The sequence below is a fragment of the Haplochromis burtoni genome, unplaced genomic scaffold (assembly GCF_018398535.1).
Source record: "Haplochromis burtoni strain Fernald_Lab_line unplaced genomic scaffold, NCSU_Asbu1 Contig_305, whole genome shotgun sequence".
NCBI lineage: Eukaryota > Metazoa > Chordata > Actinopteri > Cichliformes > Cichlidae > Haplochromis > Haplochromis burtoni.
This window is the reverse complement of record NW_024582666.1, coordinates 390,883-413,103: the sequence shown is the minus strand read 5'-3', so window position 1 is coordinate 413,103 and position 22,221 is coordinate 390,883. Positions and strand designations below refer to the sequence as shown.

General features: G+C 39.0%; 1 protein-coding gene across 3 annotated transcripts in view; it reads left to right on the top strand.

Annotated features, from left to right (window-relative positions):
* The window catches only part of pvrl2l (PVR cell adhesion molecule related 2 like), a 319,332-nt gene that overhangs the window by 125,828 nt on the left and 171,283 nt on the right, over positions 1-22,221 (top strand). For all 3 annotated transcript variants that reach the window (XM_042228113.1, XM_005941205.3, XM_005941204.3), the window contains exons 3-6: positions 2,403-2,646; positions 16,397-16,690; positions 19,964-20,081; positions 21,002-21,150. In XM_042228113.1, the coding sequence (XP_042084047.1) occupies positions 2,403-2,646; positions 16,397-16,690; positions 19,964-20,081; positions 21,002-21,150 (805 nt within the window). The remainder of the gene's footprint in view (positions 1-2,402; positions 2,647-16,396; positions 16,691-19,963; positions 20,082-21,001; positions 21,151-22,221) is intronic.

Genomic DNA, 22,221 nt, shown 5'->3' with positions numbered 1-22,221 from the left:
TTCCTGGTTCTACTTTACTGTTTGTTTTGTGCCGTTAGTTTAAACCAAACTTGGGACAAGGTCTGCAAATGAGCTGTGTGGGTTAGATTTCACTTAAATGTAACAACATTTATAGACACTGTTACTGATAAAAACAAATGCATACATAGATGCACACATAAGCCCAACTCTGTGTGGAGTTGGTCTGCTGATTAGGCTTTTAGAGGTTTTATTATTGGATGCAGTTGGCAACAAAGAGCACCGTTACTTTCAGCCTTTCAAAAATGAAATGATCCTCATGTAGAAACAATTAATTCACCACATATGTAAGTTTTTTTCCAATTAGAATTCACATTTAAACTAGAAATGTACATTTTTAAATGATATTTTGGCAGTTTGCATCCATCTCAGAAAGATGGAAGCAGCTATTCAAGTTCCAACAAACACTAAGCCGTCATATGTTCATCGCCAGTTTGCCACTCCACAGAAAACAGGCAAGGTTACTGATATACATGTGAGCTGAAAAAGATTCAACATGTTAAAACTGATACTTTGGAGCTGATGGAAAGTTAACAGTGTCTGTTTTCCCTGCTAGCAGTCTATCTTTGAACACATCCTCGACCACTGTGTCTACTCAGCATGAGATTGTAAATAAATTACCAGCAATCTCAGCCCGAACAATGCTGTCTCTTTCTATTATGCAGTTACTTCCCTGCAACAAACTCCTGCAGTTTGTCAGCAGCAATCAGAAGCGTGATGTGGGACTTTAACTAATCAGCGATAAGTAACTTACGATTACTGGGCGGTGTTAGCTCTTTGCTTTTTTTCTGTCGTAATTTTAGCTCGTTTAATTCCAACTTGGTCTACAGAAGAGAACTGCTCGAGGACACACGGCGTAAAATTAGCTCAGCTGACTATTTGGATGTCAATTTATCTCATCAAGTCCCAGTTGAGCTCGTATCTGACGCCACCTGAACGGTTCAGATGTCATTTTCAACGCCGAGCAGAATAAGCAAAGTGCTACGAGCTGTTTACGAGTTCAATTTGATTCTGTGTGATCTGTCTGAGTTGTGTATGAAATCAATAGGTAATTTGTTCACAAGTAAAATCTAAAAATGCAGACGGGCTAAATTGCCCTCTGTGATATTTTCTCTTCAATCAGCAGAGAATCATCCTCTAATTTGCAATGACATCTGGGTTACAATCCATCATCCTTTTCACAACCTTCAACCTCCTCTGCTTGCTCTCTTCCTTCCATCCTACATGTCATACATTTAATAGATGTTTGCTAAATGTGTATTGATGAACTTTATTCCCTCTGCTCCCTGGTGTACCACTTTAGCGAGCAGTTTGTTATTGGCTGTCACTTTGAAAATTGCAGAGAAAAATAAAATCAATTTGGTTTACCATCACAGCGTTCTCCCTCGTGGAAGTGTCTCTCACAGGCCAGATATCGATATCTTTCGCATATTAGAAATCTCTAAGATGATCCTTTTTTTAAAAAAATTGTGTTTGTTAAAAAAAAGCAGCGGGGTCTTTGAGCGAGCGCCTGCAAGTCTAACAGACATTTAATTTAATCTTGCAGCAGATTCTCGGCTTCTCACTCAGACAACTTTAATTGTACTCAACATTTTGCTGCTATAAGTCAAATGATTTCATGTTACAGGGACAGCAGTTTGCAATATGTATTCAGAGAAATGTCAAAAATGTTGGCATCCATAAATATTCATGCATGCTTTCTGGTTTACAAACAAACTGTCAGTGTATTAAGGGAAGACGCCGAACAATAGGAAGTTGGTAATTGTTGTCTGAACTGCTGATTTTTTTCACTACTTACCGACATGGTCAACAGTTGGACCTGTGGCTGCAAACACAGCTCAGTGAGGCTGTTTTAAAACTCTTAAAACCCAAAATGCTACAGTTTATAATAGACTTTTGTTAGTCTGCCAAAGACCCGATGAACATAATTTTAGATTCAGTGTGAATCTAATTAAGTGCAATAAATTCTATTAAAATAACACAAAAGACGATTCTTTAAAAATGATTACTGGTATCCCAGCTTCAAAGTAATCAGTTACTGTAGGAACAAAAGGAACTTCTAGTATTCAATTTGGCTAACTATAATGGGGACAATTTACTGCTCATGTTGAACACTACGGCATACGTTAATCCGTGGCAACATTATTAATCTCCTGGTTACAGCCCTCCAGTGTCAGTATTTAAAGACCTCCTCATTAGATGATTGAAAGAGCTGCTGACTGCTTAAGAACCTTGTTAGGATGATGTGAGTCAAAAGTTAGTCTGCTGCACGAATTTATCTTCTTTAATGAGCTATAGTTGTGTACCATAAAAATAAAAGCAATGAAAAGAATAATCGGGCAAACTGTAACCGCTGCCGTTTATAAATTCTTGATTCTTATCAGGTGTCCTGGATATGGGAACCCTCTGACGGGCACAGGGACAACATTGCTGTGTACCACCCGGTGTATGGACAGAGTTTCCCTAATGTGGCCTTCAAGGACCGCGTTGTGTTCCTTCACAACAGTCTGGAGAACCCATCCATCAGGATTTCTAACCTGAGAATGTCCGATGCCGGTCGCTATACCTGCGAGTACGCCACCTATCCTACTGGAAATGAACAAGGGACAACCACCCTCATCATGCTTTGTAAGTGTCCACACAAGATTGCATAAAATCGTTTTCTCCCTCTGATAAAAGCTGCAGGCATTTATACGTTTCAGACACAGCTAAATACGAAGGGTTAAAGCGCATTAAGGTCAGCACTATTTACACTTTTCTGCAAAGGAGAGCTGCGCATAAAACAAGCTTTCAAAAGATGTTCTGCTACATCAGCCTTGACAAGTGCCTTCCCAGCCATCTGCTTATCACAGCTTTCTGAAAAAAACAAGTTCCCACTGGATCCAGAGTCTAAGAAGAAGCAATTTAAAGCAGCTGACGAGTATTCTCAGGGGTAGATGCTGGTTACACATGGACTGAAAAACAAGAGTGACCGCCAAAAAAGATTCTGTGGCTCTACAGATAATGGCCTTTATGTGTACAAACACTGTTAATTTCTGAGAAGTGGTTGATGCGAGTTGATCAGTACGAAGTCTGCAAGATCCAATAAATGAGTTGTTTATTCTAAGGCTCAGTTTGAGACTTGAGTATGTGCAGTACTTTTCATGTTGTGCTTGTATTTATTTAAACAAAGTTTTGTAGTAAGTTTGAAGCATTGCTGATATGTTGTTATTTTGTTATGTAAATTGAGAAAACAAGTAGTTGATTTTTATAATCATACTTCTGATGATCTGGACTTTTCTCAAGAAATGGACAAGATTACTTTGATTTTTGACTGTTAATGCCAAGTTCATTACTTAAAACATGTGTAATGTTATTATTACATGATTGTTAAGCTGTAATTAGCCAGTTTCAGTCTCTTCTTGTGTAAACTTTCTAATATGGAGGCATATGTGCCAAAGCTGTGCGCGATATGGGACTGTGGCGGGGTTGATATTCTCTGCCAAGATCACTGTTCCTACCTCGGGGCATTTAGAGACATATGCTGAGAGTATAGTTCTTTTTTTTTTATTTCTTGTTGAAAATCACAGTTTAGTTCATAATAAGTCAGTTTTTTGTTCACTTTTATACTCAATTTTTTCTTGTACATTTGCTATATTTTTAAGTAGTTTAACAATGATACAGCTTTATGTAATTTTGCCTCTGTGTCTACACCGTCACACTGGCTATTAAATCAAACAATGAAAATGACATTGCACACTTTCAGCTTTAATTCAAGGCATTCAACCATTGTATAGGAATTAAAGCAATTTTTATATATTTTTCCCTGATACTCAGGTATTCAGAGTAACTGAACTGATAAGCAGGTTCATGGCCAGGTAGGTACTGAACAGAGAAAAGATCTGGAGTTTATTTCAAGCTTTGAACTTGTATTTGGTATTTTTTCACTGGAATCTACAACATTAGGTCTTAAGAGATGTAAGTGTAAGCTGCAAAACCTCGATCAGAGAGATAGCAAAAACCACATGCTTTCAAACTGATGGTAAAGCACTAAAAGGTTTCTGTTGAAAATATTATTATCTTTTGAATCACCTTAGTTTATCCAATTACTTTTGAGTCTCTGAAAATGGCAGCCTTTGTATAAAAAATTTATTTAATTTCACTACTCTAAGCACTTCATGCAATTCTCCTTATCAGTGACTCAAATTGAAGCAGAAAGTCTGCATGTCCCTTGTGAAACATCTTAACTGGTTTAGAATCCAGTCCAACTGGTTTAGAACTTTGCTTGTGAGCAAGAAAAATTACAAAGTGTTACAGAGTCCCTGCAAAAGGAACTTTGTGATGGTGACGCAGATGCTGAGAGCAGATACAGCAGAGAAATCCTGCAAAGGGTCTGCTCTGTACAGCTGTTTGTGTTTGTTATGGGGCTGTGTGTGGACATGAGATGTTCAGCTGTTGCTTTTGTTGCTTGGTGCTTTTGTTGGCTTGCTTACTCAACTTTGTCTGGACGATTAGTATTTCAGCATGAAACAAGTTCAAAAGATGCTCTGCCCTGATAACTTATCAACAGACTCTGATTCTGTGCATGAACACAACATCAGCATCTTCTGCTATCAAACTCTTAACACCATTGAAAATGCAAAAAGCAGTTTAATTGTTCAATGTTGTGTTTGGCAAAATAATACATTTAGTTATTTATTGAGTCCTTATTGTGATTATTCGAAGACAATGATTAACATAATATCAGAAACCTTGTATTTCAGAAATCAGACTGTTATTTACTTATGTAAGTAAAAGTGGCTGATAGGGCTGCATAATAATCACTGTCTTTGACTTTAATTATAACTTGTACGTGTTACATTCAGATCACATCGTGAGCCTCTACAGTGCACTGAATGAAGATAGATAAAGATGTCAGCGCTGCATCCCACTTTGTGTTTGGATCAGATGAATGGAAAAGGAAAATTAAAAAAACAAAAAACTGTCTTTGGTTAGCATGAGATTTTACAGGGAAATGGAGGGAGAGATTCAGATTCAGAGGACAGACTTAGATCAGTGGTACGAGCTGCAGTAGCGATGATGACACATGCCTCATTGACATAGTTAAGGTACTAACCCTATTGTCACGGTGCATGTTAAAACATGGCCCTTGTTCTGACAATCAAATATGGCCTATGCATATGCATGTGTGATTACCATAGTTTTTAGATCAGCGTGACTTTAACTCTCTTCACAGCACTTCATAACGTCAGTGTCCACTGCAGCTCAACGTTTAATCAGCCTTGAAATCAGCAGAATTTGTGTAAATCCACAGCTTCTGTGAGAATCATCACATTCTTTACTTTTCCTCATATCAAAGTAAGTTAGTTGTATTTGTCTGCACATTCATGGGTGGACAAAAAGCAGAAGCAGAAAACCGCTAATAAAACACACCTTTAATCGTGTTATTTTGCCAAGATATCCCCCAAAAAAGGTTTGCTTTGCACCACCTGCGCAACCACTTAGAGCCAAGAATGTGAAACCTGAAGGAATGCTTGCGTTACCTCAGCGTCTTGATTTCTGAAAGTGAGTGGAAGTTTAGTTGCTTCTAACAGGGGACACATCCTGTTTGTAATCGTAGACAGCTGGTGTTATTCATCCACCCACATGTCCTCCCATTTGCACTCCGCTTACAAAGGAATCAGATGCTGCTGTCTTTCTCTTTCAGTTAACGGCACTGAGGAGGCTTCATGCCTGAATGTGAATAACAACAGTTCCCTTGATTGTTTTGTAGTGCCATAAAAATATGGCCTACATCAGTGCTTGTGCAATAAAGATCTCATACATTTAGCACTGCTGTCATAATGGGAGCAGGAAAAGGGAATGAGCTAAGATGACAGACTTTGAACTGAAACATTACATTTACTAATTAAAACGTCTGTCTGGTAAATTTGCCCATCACTCGTTGATCCTTTTAAGCTACAGCATATCTTGAGTGCTTTTCTTTTGCGCAAAGTGTGAGTTTTAGTTGTGCTTAGCAGTCCTGTTTCAAAGAGTTTCTTGAAACTGGACTGGAGTGGCGACACAGTGTAGGCTTCAAATGCTGGCCCCTGATCTGCAACATTAAAACAGCACACAGACTTTATGCAAGGCGCTGTAAAAGGCGACTGTACAATAAACTGCATTACACTACCTCATTATAGAAGCAGCAGCTATAATGGTTCATGGTTTTACACTGCCTTTCATGTGTTTATGCATTTTACTCAGTTGTTTTATGAGAAAACCTTTGCAAAACAATACAAAATCCGTCCTGGAACCTTCCCGCACAGAAAACAGAGGAGATACAGAACTTGGCTGTCTTGCAGAGAAAACATGGAAAGATATTCTGGCTTACTTGCAGATGGATGTGGGCTAATCCTCCTAAACTACTGCTTCTGCTGGCGCAAAACAGAGCTAGACTGGGAAATACCTGCTGGAAAGCTCACTGACTCGCCTTTTGTCTGGAGCTGTGGCGTGCCAGGCTCTCTGGGACAGAGTCCATGTAAAATGCACTTGGAAAACAAAGTGCCTCAAAGTCCCTGGAAAACTGTCATATTTTACCTTATGGGATATATAGAATCCATATGAGCCAATCAGATTAGATCTTATTGAATCCGCAGCTACTGCCAGCCAATCATATTACATTTTATTTGATATAGAACCACCAGCACTCCAATTATATCACAACTTATTTAAGTGTGAATACATAATCCTGACAGCCAATTGTATTATAACTTATTGGATGCAGTGGCATAGCCAGCCAATCTTATTACCACTTATTGTGGTGTGAATAAAGAATCACTCAATTGGCAGTGAATTATATCATATTGTCCTGGATGGGGACCATATGAAATGGATGGTAGACAGTTATACTGCATCTTATCAGATGTAGTATAGCCAGTAGGACAGAAATACAATTGCAGGTGAGACGCAAATGTAGTAGTCTGTGAAACTTTGAGGAGGGAGATTCGGTCCAAAGGTTAAAACAATGGACCAGAGACTGGAGGGCCACTGGCCTGAATCCATTAGCAACCGAGTGAAATTGGCAGAAGTTACAGATTTTCAACAGCTAGCAATGATAAAGCGGTGACCTGAATGAATGGATCTAGCTAAGTTTTTCTTAACTTAGTATCTGAAGACTAGAAATCTCTAGAAAATGTCAACATAACATGTACACCACACTGCACGAATGCAATAAATAAGCAGTAAAATTGGAGTGATTTGAGTTGACTTTAGTCGCAAGAGTCGTAAATCCAATGATAATATATGATGTAACCACCCATGCCTTTTAAGGTTTATTTGTAGTAACAGTTTACTTTCTGTTTATTTTAAGCACTTGGCAGGTACTCTGTTCCAAAACATCTTGGAGAACTTGCCCCAGTGCTTCTGTGAGTTTAGGCTCACTTAATTGCTTCTGTTATTTCATGTAATCCCAGATTGACTGGATGGATGATGTGGAGATCAGATTTCTGTGGGGGCCATACCATCTGTTGAAAAACTCCTTGTTCCATGGTGCTGGTGCATACTGTATTTTAGTGCTGTGTGTATTGAAATGTGGTACTGCTAAGTTACTACTAGGTGATCTTGGGTATATCATTTATTTTTGTATTTTCAGTGTTAAATAAATGCAAAGTCTTTAAGTTGTGAGCTGCAAAATGAGGGCGTTCAATTATAATACTGAATATTGTTTAGCAAACATAACTTTTTGTTGATTTCCTTTGGATCTTTAATTAAAGCTATGTTTCTTTTAATATGCTAAATTACATATCACTGTTTCGAAAAACAAGTATTGTGACAGCCACAGCATTATACTCTCACCCAAGGAACCAAACCTGCCTGTGGGCTTTGGGTTTTTGGCAGAGCTGGTGACTGGAAACATGCTTTCGCTAACGATATCTACATGTTATTAGCTGTTTAATAATATAATCAAGTAATGGGCCCAAAGTCCTGCCAGTTTAATTATCTGTTTTTATGATACTTGCTAATGCAAGCAATCCTAGTTAGCTTAGCCCAGTGTCTTAGTTAGCTATTTGTCTAAAAACATTTGAAAAAGTTGGTGGAATTATAAAAAAGAGAGAAATATCATGACTTGCTACAGTTTTAACTGTTCAGCTCATAGCCGCCTTTTCCTTTGTTTTTGTGGTAACCACTCATCATTCTTTGTTAATGACATCAACTGTTCCCTCGGCGTCTTTCTTTCTCTCCTCGCAGCAAGAGAGAGTAGCAATAAAACCACCAATGTATTTGTTTGTGCCACACAGTACATGTCCTCTGGGTTTGTTCACATCGATTGGTCTTAAGTTTTCTGGCAGAAATCCTGTAAAGACTTGTTATCTATTTCTATAATTTATTAAATGTTGCAGATAAAATACTTCCAGTCTAATACTCTGACTTCTAAGCTGCCCTGTATGAATTTTCTCTTCAGAACCTTTTTTAGTTTGAACAAATATAGCCAAATTACTCCAATGCAGCATGGCATTTTCTGACTTAGGTGTAGTGCTACATTGTTTAACACCTTTTCAAGTTGCTGGTAAGAAACAGAGAGCTGAGTTGAGAAAGAGCCAGGAGCAGAGACTCATATCTATATTCATATAGATATTAATAGAGCAAGACCTAATTAAAAAACAACAGATATGTAGTTACTGCACATCTAACTAATTTTAACTAATATTTTCTTAAATAAGAAAATCGAAATAATCTAACAACGTACTTATTAGACCAACTGTCATAATTAGAAACAATAAGAAAACACAGATATTTTAGAAATCTGTCAAACACATGTATAAAACTGAAAACTGTAATTTTATTTATTGGGTAACTAAAAACATAAACAAATTAAACAAGTCACTAAAATTAAACTAACTGCACAAATACAAGCTGGCACACTGAATAAGCCACGTTTTTCTGCTCGGGAATAAAATATCCTTTAACTAACTTTCAAACACTGGCTATAGAAACAAAAAAAATATTTTCTTAATTACTCGTAATGTAACAATTTGGTTTTTAAATATCAAACACAGCGCCCTTAATAACTCCAGCAGTCGCTACAATTTCATTTGTAAATTTATTGCAGCTTTATTCTACTTTAACTCTGCAAATCAGATGTCTGTGAGGCACTTCTTCAGCTGAAGTTTTTGTTTTTTTTATTCAAAAATGAGTATTTGACTTATTATTTCAAGTGATACTAAGAAAATGACTAAATTAGCCTGGCCACCCTCAGCTTTGTTTGTCTCAGGCATCCTTTTGTAGAGTATTATGACCTCAATAGATCCACGCAGCTGCGTGGTGGCCAGCAGCAGTGTTGGGCAGCTCCCAGGTGAAAAGACAAAGTAAAGCAAACCTTTGCTGGATGAATAAAGGTTAAAGAGAGAGTTTAGTCTGTTTGGGCTACAGGGGCAGCGCTCATTTCATGTTCAGTGTATTTATGTATTTGTTTTTTTCCAGAATCTGTTAATTAAACTGAAATTTTGATGTGTTTATATAATATAGCCCATATAAAACAAGCACACAGGCAGCTTCTGAATGCCAAGATTGTCAGTCAGCATACACCATAACAAATATTGCAATGTAGCAACAAATTGTATGAAATGGAACAGTATCCATTTTCCTATTTCTGAGTTGTTACCTGACATGGGAGGGTAAAATAAAAGGGAGAAATGCTGCTGAGTTTACAATTGGCCTCGAGGAGAAACAATGAATCAGTCAAAATGCTGTTAAATGCAGTCGAACACAGTCTTGAAATGTGATGCCTCAAGGTGCTTTTAGATTTTGCTTTCAGAGGCAAAAGTGAGCTGAGCTTAGAAGTCAAAATTAGCTGTTTTCTGCTTTCACTGTTTGCATAACAATACCGACTCTGGAAATTATTTATTTATTTGTTTCATTCATGGCACTTAGCCAGTGCTCTCAAGCTTAAATTAGCTAAATTAGTCTCATGCTTAAATTAATGCATTTTGTCAACATTTAGAACAGCCAATAATGAGTTGTCAAAACATCACAAACAGCAGAATAATTGGAGGTTAAATTATTCTTGTGTTGCTTGAATATTCATGTATTGTTAAAGTTGAGCTGAGGTAGAGAACTTAACAGAATTTTTTCCCCAACACTGACTGGAAATATTCAGCAGCAGTGTGGCAAGGCAAGGTGTTTACAAACCTGGGCAGCCGATGAGACATGAATTCCAAAAATTTAACAAGATCCAGAAGCCTTTATTGATTTCCGGCTAATGTATGCAGCAGAGTAGAAAATAAAAAATTACATCACTTGTCTGCCCTTCATCAGGGCACGGCACTGAATAAATCTGTTTTTAAAGAAGGAGACACAGAGGAAACTTGGATACCACCAGGCAGTGCTGCTCAATATGTTCTCCTGGCTCTGTTTCTGTGTTATTTTGTTATAGTAGCTTATATTAAAATCTCCATTGGAAGTGGTTGAAAGGCTAAAAAGCTGCAGTTAAGCGTCACATGCATAAAAGTGGTCAGATCAACTAGCGAACGCGGTGTGGAGTCTCAAGCTACATGCTACAGTCACACTAAAGACTGCAGCACAACCAAAGTTGTTGTAACAATGTGCAATGATATCACCATCTCATTGCCTTTGAAATAGTTGCTTCAAACATGGCAATTATATGCGTTCTGTTGTGTCTTTGATAAATCAGTGGAAATTTCTGATGCACAAAATCACATTTACTGCTTACATTTAGAGTTCATCCAGAACCTTGTAGATCTGAAACATAAGCTCAGACATTCCTCTATGAATAACGTGGTAGTTGCGGTAAGTGTTTTATTTAACTGCAAAATGCTATATATTCAGCAAGCTTGCTTTTATTTTGAAAAATAACCAGAATCCAGCAAGTTGCCAGCCAGCTGAGTAGACTGTCCAATTGCAAAGAGTTGCATCACAGACAAGTTGCACTCAGTCACTGACTCAGATTGATTGCAGTGTGTTGGCAATCTCTCATGCATTCATAAATTAGACAGCGGTTTTTTGCAAAACTTTACCGAGAGTCACTGTTTGGAGGCAGGTTACCTCCTGTCAGGTAACTGACAGTCGCCTTATGGTTGAAAATGGTCACCCAGAGGTTGAGGTTTAGTTGAGTTGGTCACCACAACTATTGGCAACCAGTTGCCAAATGTAAAGAATCACCAATACAGTCATGTGGCAACCACCTGTTTTTCCTACTCTTATAGAGGATGTTGTCCTGCTTTTACTGTGGTGTGACTGAGCCATTAGGTACATAGTGCTGTCTACTGTTGTAAAATATGAAGATTGGATATAGTAATTTTCATATGTGAACTTCTGAAAGTTTTTAGAGAATTAGATTAGGACAGGTTCCATAATCGTGGTTTCAAAGATGTATGAAGTATAAACTATGTACATAAAACCACTTCTAATCTGATCTACACAATTTGAATATTACTCTCATAATCAAACTGTTATGGTTCCATACGTATGTTTCTATGGTGGAATCTTCAATCTCCAAATATAAGCAGTAATATAGGTCAGTACTTGGCTTCACTAATTTGCTTTCTGGTGCTTGGTTGGTTTCAACACAAGCTCTGCCACTATGACAGATGTCAGCTGTCTTACCCGAATGCCACCTTAATTCAGCAACAGTTGGCTTCACACTCTCAAATCTTTGTGTTTGGCAGATAGCCCCATCGTGTTTATGATTCAGTCTGGCAACCTTCCAGTGAGAGGCCTTCTTCTGTGAAGAGACAATCTTAGAGAAGTCATGGGTTCAAGTTGGGGTAGGTGTCATCCCTGCCGAACAGTGATGAGAATCTCTATCAGTACAGTGACGGCTTCACAACAAATCTTTATATAAAGGAAGGCGGGAAAATGGTCTCTTCTGAAAATGTGTTGCTCTGAAATCTAATTGTTTCTAGAGGGCAAATAAATTTGCTGCTTTGGGAGAGTTTAGAAAAGTTTTTAACTGCAATGCTTTTGTTATGATTACCAAAGTCTTTGGTCAAAACACGAATTAAAATGCAATTGGAACACTTAAAATGAAGCATGTGGGGAGTATGATGCGTTCACCTTTTGAACACATTTCTTTCTAAGTGCTTGGTTTTATAAACCAAACACCTCATGCAGTTAACTGTGTTTGGAAACATTATTTTAATGCATTTTTCCTTTCTCCCTGTCAATTTCCGACATTCAGCCTTTTGATATTACCGCCGGGGGGTGGTGACGTGTTCGGAGGTCTGTGATAAGGATGGGTGTTGGGGCTGCAGCGTTTGTTAACTCTGTTAGCATGGCTTCCCGCTTGCCTTCTAATTGCTCTGTACTCGCCTCAGACTGATGTGAGGAGTAGCAACAGGCTCAATTGAATGCAGTGTCACGAAACACATCAGGGAAGGATACTCCTGACTCGTCTAAACTGCTAGATCAATCCGAACCCCTTTCTGCCATCCTGCTTTACTCTCTGCCCGGTCAGTCTCTTTCTGTCTCTTTCCTCTGTTGGCTTCTGTTTCCTCCAGTTTCTCCCTCACCTCTCTTGTCTCACTTTATCTCTGCTCGTTTTTCCTTCCTTTTGTTTCTTCTTCTATATGATTTTCAGGTTTCAGAAAAAAAATGTGCAAGTATGTAATATGTGATGCTAATTTTGGCTTATGTTAGATTTTCTTGTTATTAAATTTGAAGTCAATTAAAATAAACCTGTCAAAGCTAACAGACTCATCTGTATGATGATTAAGACTACAAAGTGTCATAATAGTGTGTGAATGCGAGAGTGAATGAATAGTGGCATTGTAAAGCGCTTTGGGTGCCTTGAAAAGCACTATATAAATCCAGTCCATTATTATTATTATTATTATTATTAATAAGAGTAGAGAAATATAAGAAGAAGAATCTAAATGAGTGTCTGTCTGTCTACCATAAAAAAACTCCAGATAATTGAGCTATCTACGCTTGAAACAAGTACCAATCTGCGTAGTAGCATGGAGCCTTGATGTGTAATTATGTTGTTATGACTGACTTTAAGGGCTGGAACATAAGGAGGGAGGTGAAACTGGATTAGATGCTAAGGATGATAGACAGACAGAGCTGGCCTCAGTCAATCATCAGTGAGCAGCTAGAACAGAAACGTAGAGGAGAAAGAAAGTTATAACGGCACACAACCGTGTTCTCGTCAAAGAGGTGATGCAGGCCTTACAACACAAAGGCAGTCCAAAAGGGAGGCAGGGAGTGTTCCCCCATTCCCCCAGTGCCCCCAAATCTAATTGGCTTCCCTCGGTGGCCCTCAACAAAGCCACTGGACTGGAGTAATGTTAATCTGAGAATCCCCACCATCGTTATGAGAGCCTGGATAGGACCAGAAGGAATGCAACAGTTCAGTTACTCATGTCCTTTACTGAGGTTTAATGTACTTGTCATTGAGTGAAATATTTTTATGTTACCCTGCTTTCAGCTTTTACTCTGTTTTATTTCGGATGCAATTATTGCACTTTAGATTTTTTTTGCAGATGAATTCCCTTAATATATGTAGGTAATTAAAATCATCAACAACTGCAACATAACAGATATACAGATCAAAAAAAATCCATATTATGAGACAATAATATTATGTACATGAATCTGGAATGTGTCATTCTGCATATTGACTACATTTATTTTGGATAGTTTAAATATATATTAATTATACTGTGCATTATTAAGCTGCTTAAGTACTTAAGTTTTAATTAAGTTAAAAGTCTAAACACTTTGCAAAACAATTATCCAACACAGAATTATGTTTAAAATCTCGTGCAACAGAACTTTTCACATAATAAATCTGTAATGACACACAAGGCTGCACATGAGCATGTTCATGGTCTCCCCTTTTGGCACCCATTTAAAAAATTTTGGAAATGCCCAGAGGCAGCAGCAAGATAATGATGTCTAATTAGCAGTGATTGACAGGCTCGTTTAAAGAAAGTGAGTTCATTCATTTTTTCCAAAATACGTGGTCCTTGAGGTTGAAGTGGGCACTGCAAGCATAGCCAGCAGATACTGTACCTTGTAACCAAGAGTATCGAGTGAGTCACAGCTGCTCTTTTCCAGTTTGTCTCTAATGAGTAAGTAAATGGAAACAACAATGCTTCTGTGTTCAGCTGCTAGTGGAAGCATTTGTCCATAAATGATTCCAGATACATATTTTTATTCTATAGTTTAACCTGCAAACAAATCTGTTTTTGTTCTTCAAGACTGGTGGTTCACCAAATTCCATTTAAGATTCTGGATGCTACATAAAATGCTTTAATTTGAGGGGTTTTATTTCAAAATTGAAAGAAATGCACATTAGATGCAATCCTCGTCACAGTTACACACTACCCACACTGCTAGGTTTCATGAGTACTTGGACAGTAGCCCACTAGAGATTTCTTTGGCTGCTCTGTGCTATTTTAAATGTAACACTCGTCGTGAACAAGTTGATTGACAGTAGCCATTTTGACTGAAGCAGTGTTGTCTATCCATATGTAAGTGAGGCATTGAGCAGAATTAAAGAAAAAAAAAATGAGGTTAACAAAAGCAAAAACAGAGACAAAGGTAGTGGGTTTGCCAGAATCTGCTGGTTATGCTCCAGCACCGCAAATGTGCACAGGATAGTTGGGAAGTGACAGCCAATCTGGTATTTACATGGAGCACAGCATGTCCATAATGCTCTCCATGATTTAGGTGGACATGTTCCCTTGTCAGTGATAATGACAGTTTCTGGTTAAAACCTCAGAGGATTCTGGTGGACTAGAAACTAATAAAACTGACATCTTCATTGAAGGCATATTTATTCACAGCTAGTTTAATGTAATAACCATGATTACATTTCAAACTAATTTGTAAAGAGGCAGAAAAGGAGGAAAAATATCTAACTGTTCAACTACTGATGCTGTGCATTCTAGATTCTTACTTTACACACAAAGTTTAAACTTTGAGAAAGAATATGAAATAAAGTGGGGAAAAAATAGCTAGTTACGATGACTTACTATGTATTTTCTTTTTAAGGTCAGCGCCGTCAGACTGCTCGCTGTCATTACATAAATTTCATAGGAGCTGAATTTAATGTGAAACATTGTGCTGCACTTTATACCTGTGAACAAATCAAAGTGTGATGTGAATTTATACAACTTCATTATTATTTTAAGTGCTGGTCTTACCAGGCTCTGAAATTAACACCTTTAATGGGTGCATTAAAAAAAATTAAAATTAAGTATTAATGGAAAGCATTTACCACTGTTGGAAAGGCTAAAGTTTGTTTTGCAAGTTAATAGTACCTTGTATTTTTATTCTCATGGATATTTGGTTGTTTATAACATTAAGGCACCAAATGGCACTTTTTAAAATTTAGAGTATAGCTGCAGCAGAGATAAAGATTTTGTCTGTCCTTAGAGTGAAGGACTTCTTTCTTGAGACATTTAATGAAAAGAAATCCACCGACGAGGACAGACAAAACAGAAGCCTCAGTGAATCAGGAGGCGATACGCTGTTTTTGGTAACTGCCTCACTTTTTCTTGATATGAAAAATCTTTCAATTTCAGCATGTCCATTACTGTCTCTCTGCATAGCCTACAGACACATAAAACAGATTTAAAGGCGTTTGGGGGGAATTTCTGAAATCATATTGTGCAGTGCAAAATGATGCATGTTTGAGGTGAGTGGGTGTAACAAAACAAGGAAATTTCAAGACTTGACATCACAAAATAATGGAATTCGGTGACATTTGCTGATAGATTGATAGTGTAGCAGTTTGTTCTAAGAAGGGGAGGACGTTTTCGTAGAAAATTGGCACTTTCTAGAAGTTCTATACAGTTTGACAAACCTAACATTACAAAGATGGAAAGCAATTTCGTGCATTTTGCTGTTGAAACTACTAGTATGATTTTGGCTTCAATTCAATTGGGAATTACCAGCAAAGCAATTTTTGGTGACAGTAACTCAAAACTGACTGTTTTATCCAAATAAAATTGACCATTTTCACACTGTTTTCATTACATATCATGGTATAAACGTTATGATTCTTTATAACACTTGCATTGGCTGGTGTATGCGGTTTTACGGATCTATGTGTGTTTCCTCTTTCTGTCCCTATGAAGTGGACTGGCCCAGAGTCACACCAGAGGGCCTCCTGCTTCTCTCGGTATTTCATTACAGCCACAGTAGGATGCCACCACAGTATATATGCACAACAAACTGAACCACCTCCTCCTCTTGTGCTTTCCCTGCCCTCCTCCCTCTTCTCCTCTCCCTGGGCCTCTTGTTTGATGTCCCTTTCCATTCACCGCCCTTCTTTTATCTTTCTCCCTGCACTGCCACTTTTCTTTTCTCTCTGTTTCCCTCTCCGTGCCTTCTGTCTTGGACTCTCCTACTTAACTCCCCGCCTTGTCTTTCTTATCTATCATCCCCCCAGCCAAGCCCAAGAATTCGGCCAATGGTGTGACTGTCCAAGCTGGCACCAAGTCGGTGGTGGTAGCCCGGTGTGAGGCAGCGGACGCCAAACCAGCAGCCACGATCGAGTGGTTGGCGCCAGTGGGAGGCAATCATTCGACCAGCACCACGAGCGGGCCAGACGGCACAGTGACGGTACGCAGCGAGTATCGGCTGGTCCCTACACCGGCAGACAACGGCAGGGAAGTGATCTGCAGAGTCAACCAGAAGACACAGAAGCAGCCTTGGGTTTACCCTATCAAGCTATCTGTGGAGTGTAAGGAAGACACACACATATATACACTCTTGAACAAAGCACTTAGAATTGTGTTCCCTAACGGGGTACTTTATTTCAATGATCACAAGACCAACTAAAGTTTTAAATAACTTGAAAGTGCATGCAATTTCAGACACAGATCAGTGCTTTTCAAAGAACCTGGAGCCCTTAACTTTCACAGTCACTTGCAAGTGCTTTACCACTAACTGAGAGGCATTATATACTGTTTCTGTAATGCAGTGTTACTTGAATTCACGGCAGGGCCCCACTGGTGGGAACAACAAGGGGAAAAAATGCAATTGAAATAAAGTTGACTAAACAGTAATTTTCTAGGGAAAATAAACAAATAAGAGTATTTTGCTATATCTTACATTGCCATTGTCGAAATAGTATAGCAAACCTGCAGAATATGTGACAACACATTTGGGATAGTGGTGCAAATGTACGCAGATAGACTGTGAACTGCCTTGTGAATGCACATCATGATCTAACAAGGACAAGTTTTCGCTGACAGTATTTGTGTACTTGGAATTGATTAAATTACAGTGGTATATCATGTTGCAGTCCACTGCTGGAACTCTTTGCTGAATAACTGAGGTAATGAGCTTAAAACCAGCCAAAAGCAAACTCAGCCAAGGTTGGTTTATTCGGTATGTCTAACTGTACCACAAGATCCTTGGTTAGCAACTAACGCATCCAGCAGCCTGTTGCTTATATCCTGTTTTGGAGTGTAATCCTTTGCTGATTAGCTATAAAACTGCAGGATTTTGTGCACTATTAATTGTAGCACCCTTAATGGGCTCTGCGTTCATTGCTGGTTCTCCTTAGTTGTTAATTTATCAGCAGATTATGACAAATGCATGCACTTAGAAATCTTTAATTACATGCAATATGAGGACAGATGAAGCAGATGCGTATGGAAACTCAGAATGTTCAATCTGCAGTAAACCCAAACTTTACAGAGAGCGCTTAAAAAGTAAGATGAAGAAAATGCCCCCAAAGAATTTTCTTTAATTTGTCCTTTTAGGTCTTTTGGCCCTCAGGTGCATAGAAAAAAATCACAAACACACATTTTGCACACAAATAAGCACACACACACACACACACACACACACACACACACACACACACACACACACACTGCTTTAAATGAATCCATTAAATTCCATTCTAATTTGCATGGGATTAAAATATTACACAGGTTCAGCGTGGCTTTCAAGAGATTTAGGGATGCCGCCAGCATCGTCTCAACGGTGTGACCTTGCTGTCGGTTACTGCAAAGATGGAACAGATTGTCTTCTTTCGGCTTGGTTTTATAATCTCTAAATTTTAGGTGGCATCCACACACAATCAAAGCGTGCATGTCAAATGTTGTTGAGAGAAATGTTGTTCTTACATGCGCTTGTCTTACGAGGACAAGACCCCTGACTGTTCTGTGACATTCACAGTGATATGGCTGCAAGTCAAGCTTTTAAATTATCTTAACTACCTTTCAAGAAGTGTACATCTCAGTATGTACTGTATGCACGTGCCCAGATTTAGTATCTACAAGATGCATTTTCTTAAATAAAAAGCAAAAACACCTCCAGATATGTATATCTGTGGAAGTCCTGTACTGATCACTTGCAAGTGTCTGTGATTTTTTTATCATAGCATTTATTATGTCTGCATAAAGTTTTGAAGATTACTGCTGATAAAAAAAAAAAGCGTTGGGTTCAAATAGCAATTGTCACTTTTCACTGACTTTACTTCCCAGGTTTGGCTCCCGGTAACTTAATCCTCTGGCTGAAATGAAATTCAGGTTTAGGGGTTGCCTTTGTTGCATGGAACACTGTTACGTCCCCTGGCTAGTCTAGGGGTTTGAAGGGACGAACATAAAGTGGATAGAGAAGGAGGAGCCAAGATGGTAATTTTAGAAGGTTTATTTAATACTGGTGATGGGATCAGACTGAGGTATAACGTCAGGGAGAGCCAAGGCCAACATAACAAACAAAACATCCCTGATGTTGAAATAAAAGAAACTTACCTAACTCCAAAGAAACAAAATATACAACCTATAACGCTAACCTACCTAACAACACATAAACAGGAGAAAACAGGGTGTCAAAACAAAAGGCAGCTCTCCCCTACAAGCAGTCTGAACATGAAACAACAATGCTCACACAAAATACAAAGGCATGCAAGCCTGCACAAGTATGGCAACCAAAATGGCCAGAGGGCACAGAAGAACAGCTCCACAGGCCTTAAATAGTGCTCTGCTGATTACCAATTAGCCGGACTCTGCACAACATCCAATCAGGACAGAGGAGGTGGAGCCTGGACAAAACAAAGGGTTAATAGGGAGAAGAGACATCCTCCTGGGGGATGTAACAGACACTTTCAGCTGATGGGTATGTGCAAGTGGTCGCAAGAAAACTCTCAGGCAACAACCTAAATAAGCAGGAGCAGTCCATTGAAGGGGATCCACCCATCCATCAGTGTTTTTTCTGCTTATTCAGTTCAGGAAATAGAGGTCAAATTTCATCAAACAAGGTTTATGCTTTTTATGGAGTCGAGGAACTTTTTCCATCGTGCCCTATTTGTGTGTACTTTATGTGTGTGTGTGCATGTCATGCACATGTAGCTCTTTTGAGGGGACACTCATTCATCTGTTTGAAATCCCAACTTAAACTTAATTCAAAGTAACCTTCAAATAGAAGTAGCCTTTAGTGAGGAGTGGAAAAACATGTCCTTGTACTTAAAATTGGTGCTCGCAGAGATAGGAGACCTGCAGCAGGCATGCTCACACAGCGTGATTCCTCGCTGTGTTTGTGTTAGTTTAGTGATGGTGTGAAGGATCATGTCTCCTGTCTACTGTGTAACTCAGATCAGCTTTTATAGGTCAGCGCACTCTAGGAGGAACACACACATCACACCACACACTTACCATCCTGTCCTGCTTCTTCTTACTCTCACTGACACACTGTCCTCTCCTCACACCTATAGTCCTCTCACTTGCTTTTCTTTTTCAAACCTGAAGGGAAAGAAAGCCACAAGGAAGGCTTTTTTGAAATTTCCACACACACACACAGCCTTCTTTGTGCTAAGATTGCCTTGTTTTTTGGTTTTTTTTAATGCCCTCTGGATACATGAGGATTAAATCTCAACTTGGTTTTTGTTTGTTTGAGAGCATGAAACTGATGCAAGACTTTAGAGCTGTTGCTATTTTCCAACATTTTTCTGTAATTTAAATGATTAAATTCAAAGTTATTGTGACTCTTTTCTGTGTTTCAGATCTACCCTCTGTGTCCATTGAGGGATACGACCACAACTGGTATGTTGGCCGTTCTGATGCCACGCTGGTCTGCCTGGCTAACGCCAACCCCGAGCCCACAACAATCACCTGGACTGCGTAAGAGTCACACTTAATCCATCAGGATATCTGGGATGCTTTTTGTCTTATTGCCTTCTGCTTTTATTTACATTTTACTCCTGACCTTCTTGTAAATTGGGTTTTAGTTGTAATCCCTGCAGAAATGTGCCTGACAATCTTCTTTTTCGCTGTAATGGTAATTAAGGGCAAATGGTGAGCCAGGTGTATGAGACAGGTGCGTTTTTTTGAAGGCCTGTTTGCCTGGTTGTTTATCAGCAACATTACACAGAAACTTCTCCGAGAGGAAGAATATGGGCAAAGGAAAAACCCACTAAATTACGTACAGCTCTGGAACTTTTTCATTAAAATCATAAAACCGGGGCACTGGCCTTGGCAGAGGATGTTTCTTTGCCATGCTTTGGCAAAAGATTTTTTTAAGTAGACATTCAAATGCATTTGTGTTTTTTAAAAAAAGAAAAAAAAAGTCGTTCTGATGGACAGATGGCTTGCTTTCTCTTTATGAATATTGAGCAGGGAGACAGAATGGCTGTTCGCATGATTTTTCACACATTACTGCCATCTTTGAATATTGCAGCAACAAACCATGTTCCTCAAACCACATTTTCTGTCTTTTCCCATTTTTTCTGTTTTTTTTTCTTTATTCTCCTTCTTTCTTTCATGATTTTGTCTTTTCAATTTCCCCCTTCATCTTATTTATCCAATTTCTCCAAATATATGACCTCGTCACTGCTTCCTTTTCGTCCCCACCGTCTCGTCTCGTCTTTTCTTGTTATCCCTGATTTACACAATGACTTACTTCTCCTGCTTTACTTCTTCATTACTTTGTTCCATTCCTCTCTGCTCTGATCCTTTGTGATCTCACCAAAAACCTGTACTCACGACCTCACTTTTATGTCCTCCCTGCTTCGCCTTCCTTCTCATCTTTTCCCCATCAACAGGGCTTCTGGTCCTTTGCCAGAAACAGTGGTGGTGGAGGGCAACAAGCTGACAGTGAGGAAGGTGGATGATGCTGTCAACACCACCTTCATCTGTGAGGTCAAGAATCGGCTCGGGTCCAGCAGGAACCAAATCACCACTGTTGTCATTGGTGAGTCTATTAACACAGTGACAACACACACACAAACAAGCACACACGACTTGTATATGTGTGGATGTTTGCACAAATGAAATGGAAATCCATGTATATTTACCAGTCAATATGATGAATACACACTGGTGACCCAACACAATACTCCATCACACCCAGCAGGAATACAGCAAACAGCATGTGATCACTGCTTGCACACACATACACTCACATACACACACACACACACACACACACACTGTGAGCCATGCTAGTTCCCTGACAATATTCCACATTGTCCCAGTGCACATATGCATGCACATATAGTCTCATACGCCTCTTCCGGTGGATGGATACACTTGCAGACATGCATGCACAGAAACATACATTTCTCTCTCACCCATGCACACATTCTGGGATCAGAGCTGATCTGAGAGCTGCAGGGATGCTGATCTCTCTCAGTCTTCACATCGGATTGTTTTTTTAATGTTTTCCTCCTCACTGGCCAAATTTTAGCGAGGCACAGTGGAGGCCTTTGATTGACCCTTTCCCCACAGCAGGGCCAAAATGCAAGACAAGGGCCGGTGTTTATAACCTCCGATCGAAAGCACTCTCTTGAAACTGAACTTTGCACTGCTACACTGCAGCGGGAATCTGTAGCTCTGCTGGATGCAAATTCAAAGTGAATTGTGGTGTATGATAGGCCCTTCTACAAGAGTTTTGGCCCTGCAGTGGATGCAGCGGTGCTGGGATTGTTGGACGATTTCCAGATTCTTTCAAGGGGTTCAAGTTGGTGTGAGCCAGTTTGCCCAGGTTTGCTTTTCTTCTTGTTTTTCTTTTTTTGTTTTGTTTTTTCTTACCTTTTCCTTTCATTGCATTTTTTTTGACTAACACTTACTAAACAAGGGAACTGAGTCGTTCATATTTTCTTTCCTCTTTCACCTTTGAATTTCTCCTTCTGGTAACAGTATAATGGTTGTGTCTGCATGCAGTCTTGATCTTTCTGCTGGGTCTTGACTTTTGACATTTACCAGTGAGATGATTTGGTCACTGTTGCCACGACTTTCGGTCACAGTTTCTTCTTCTACCCCC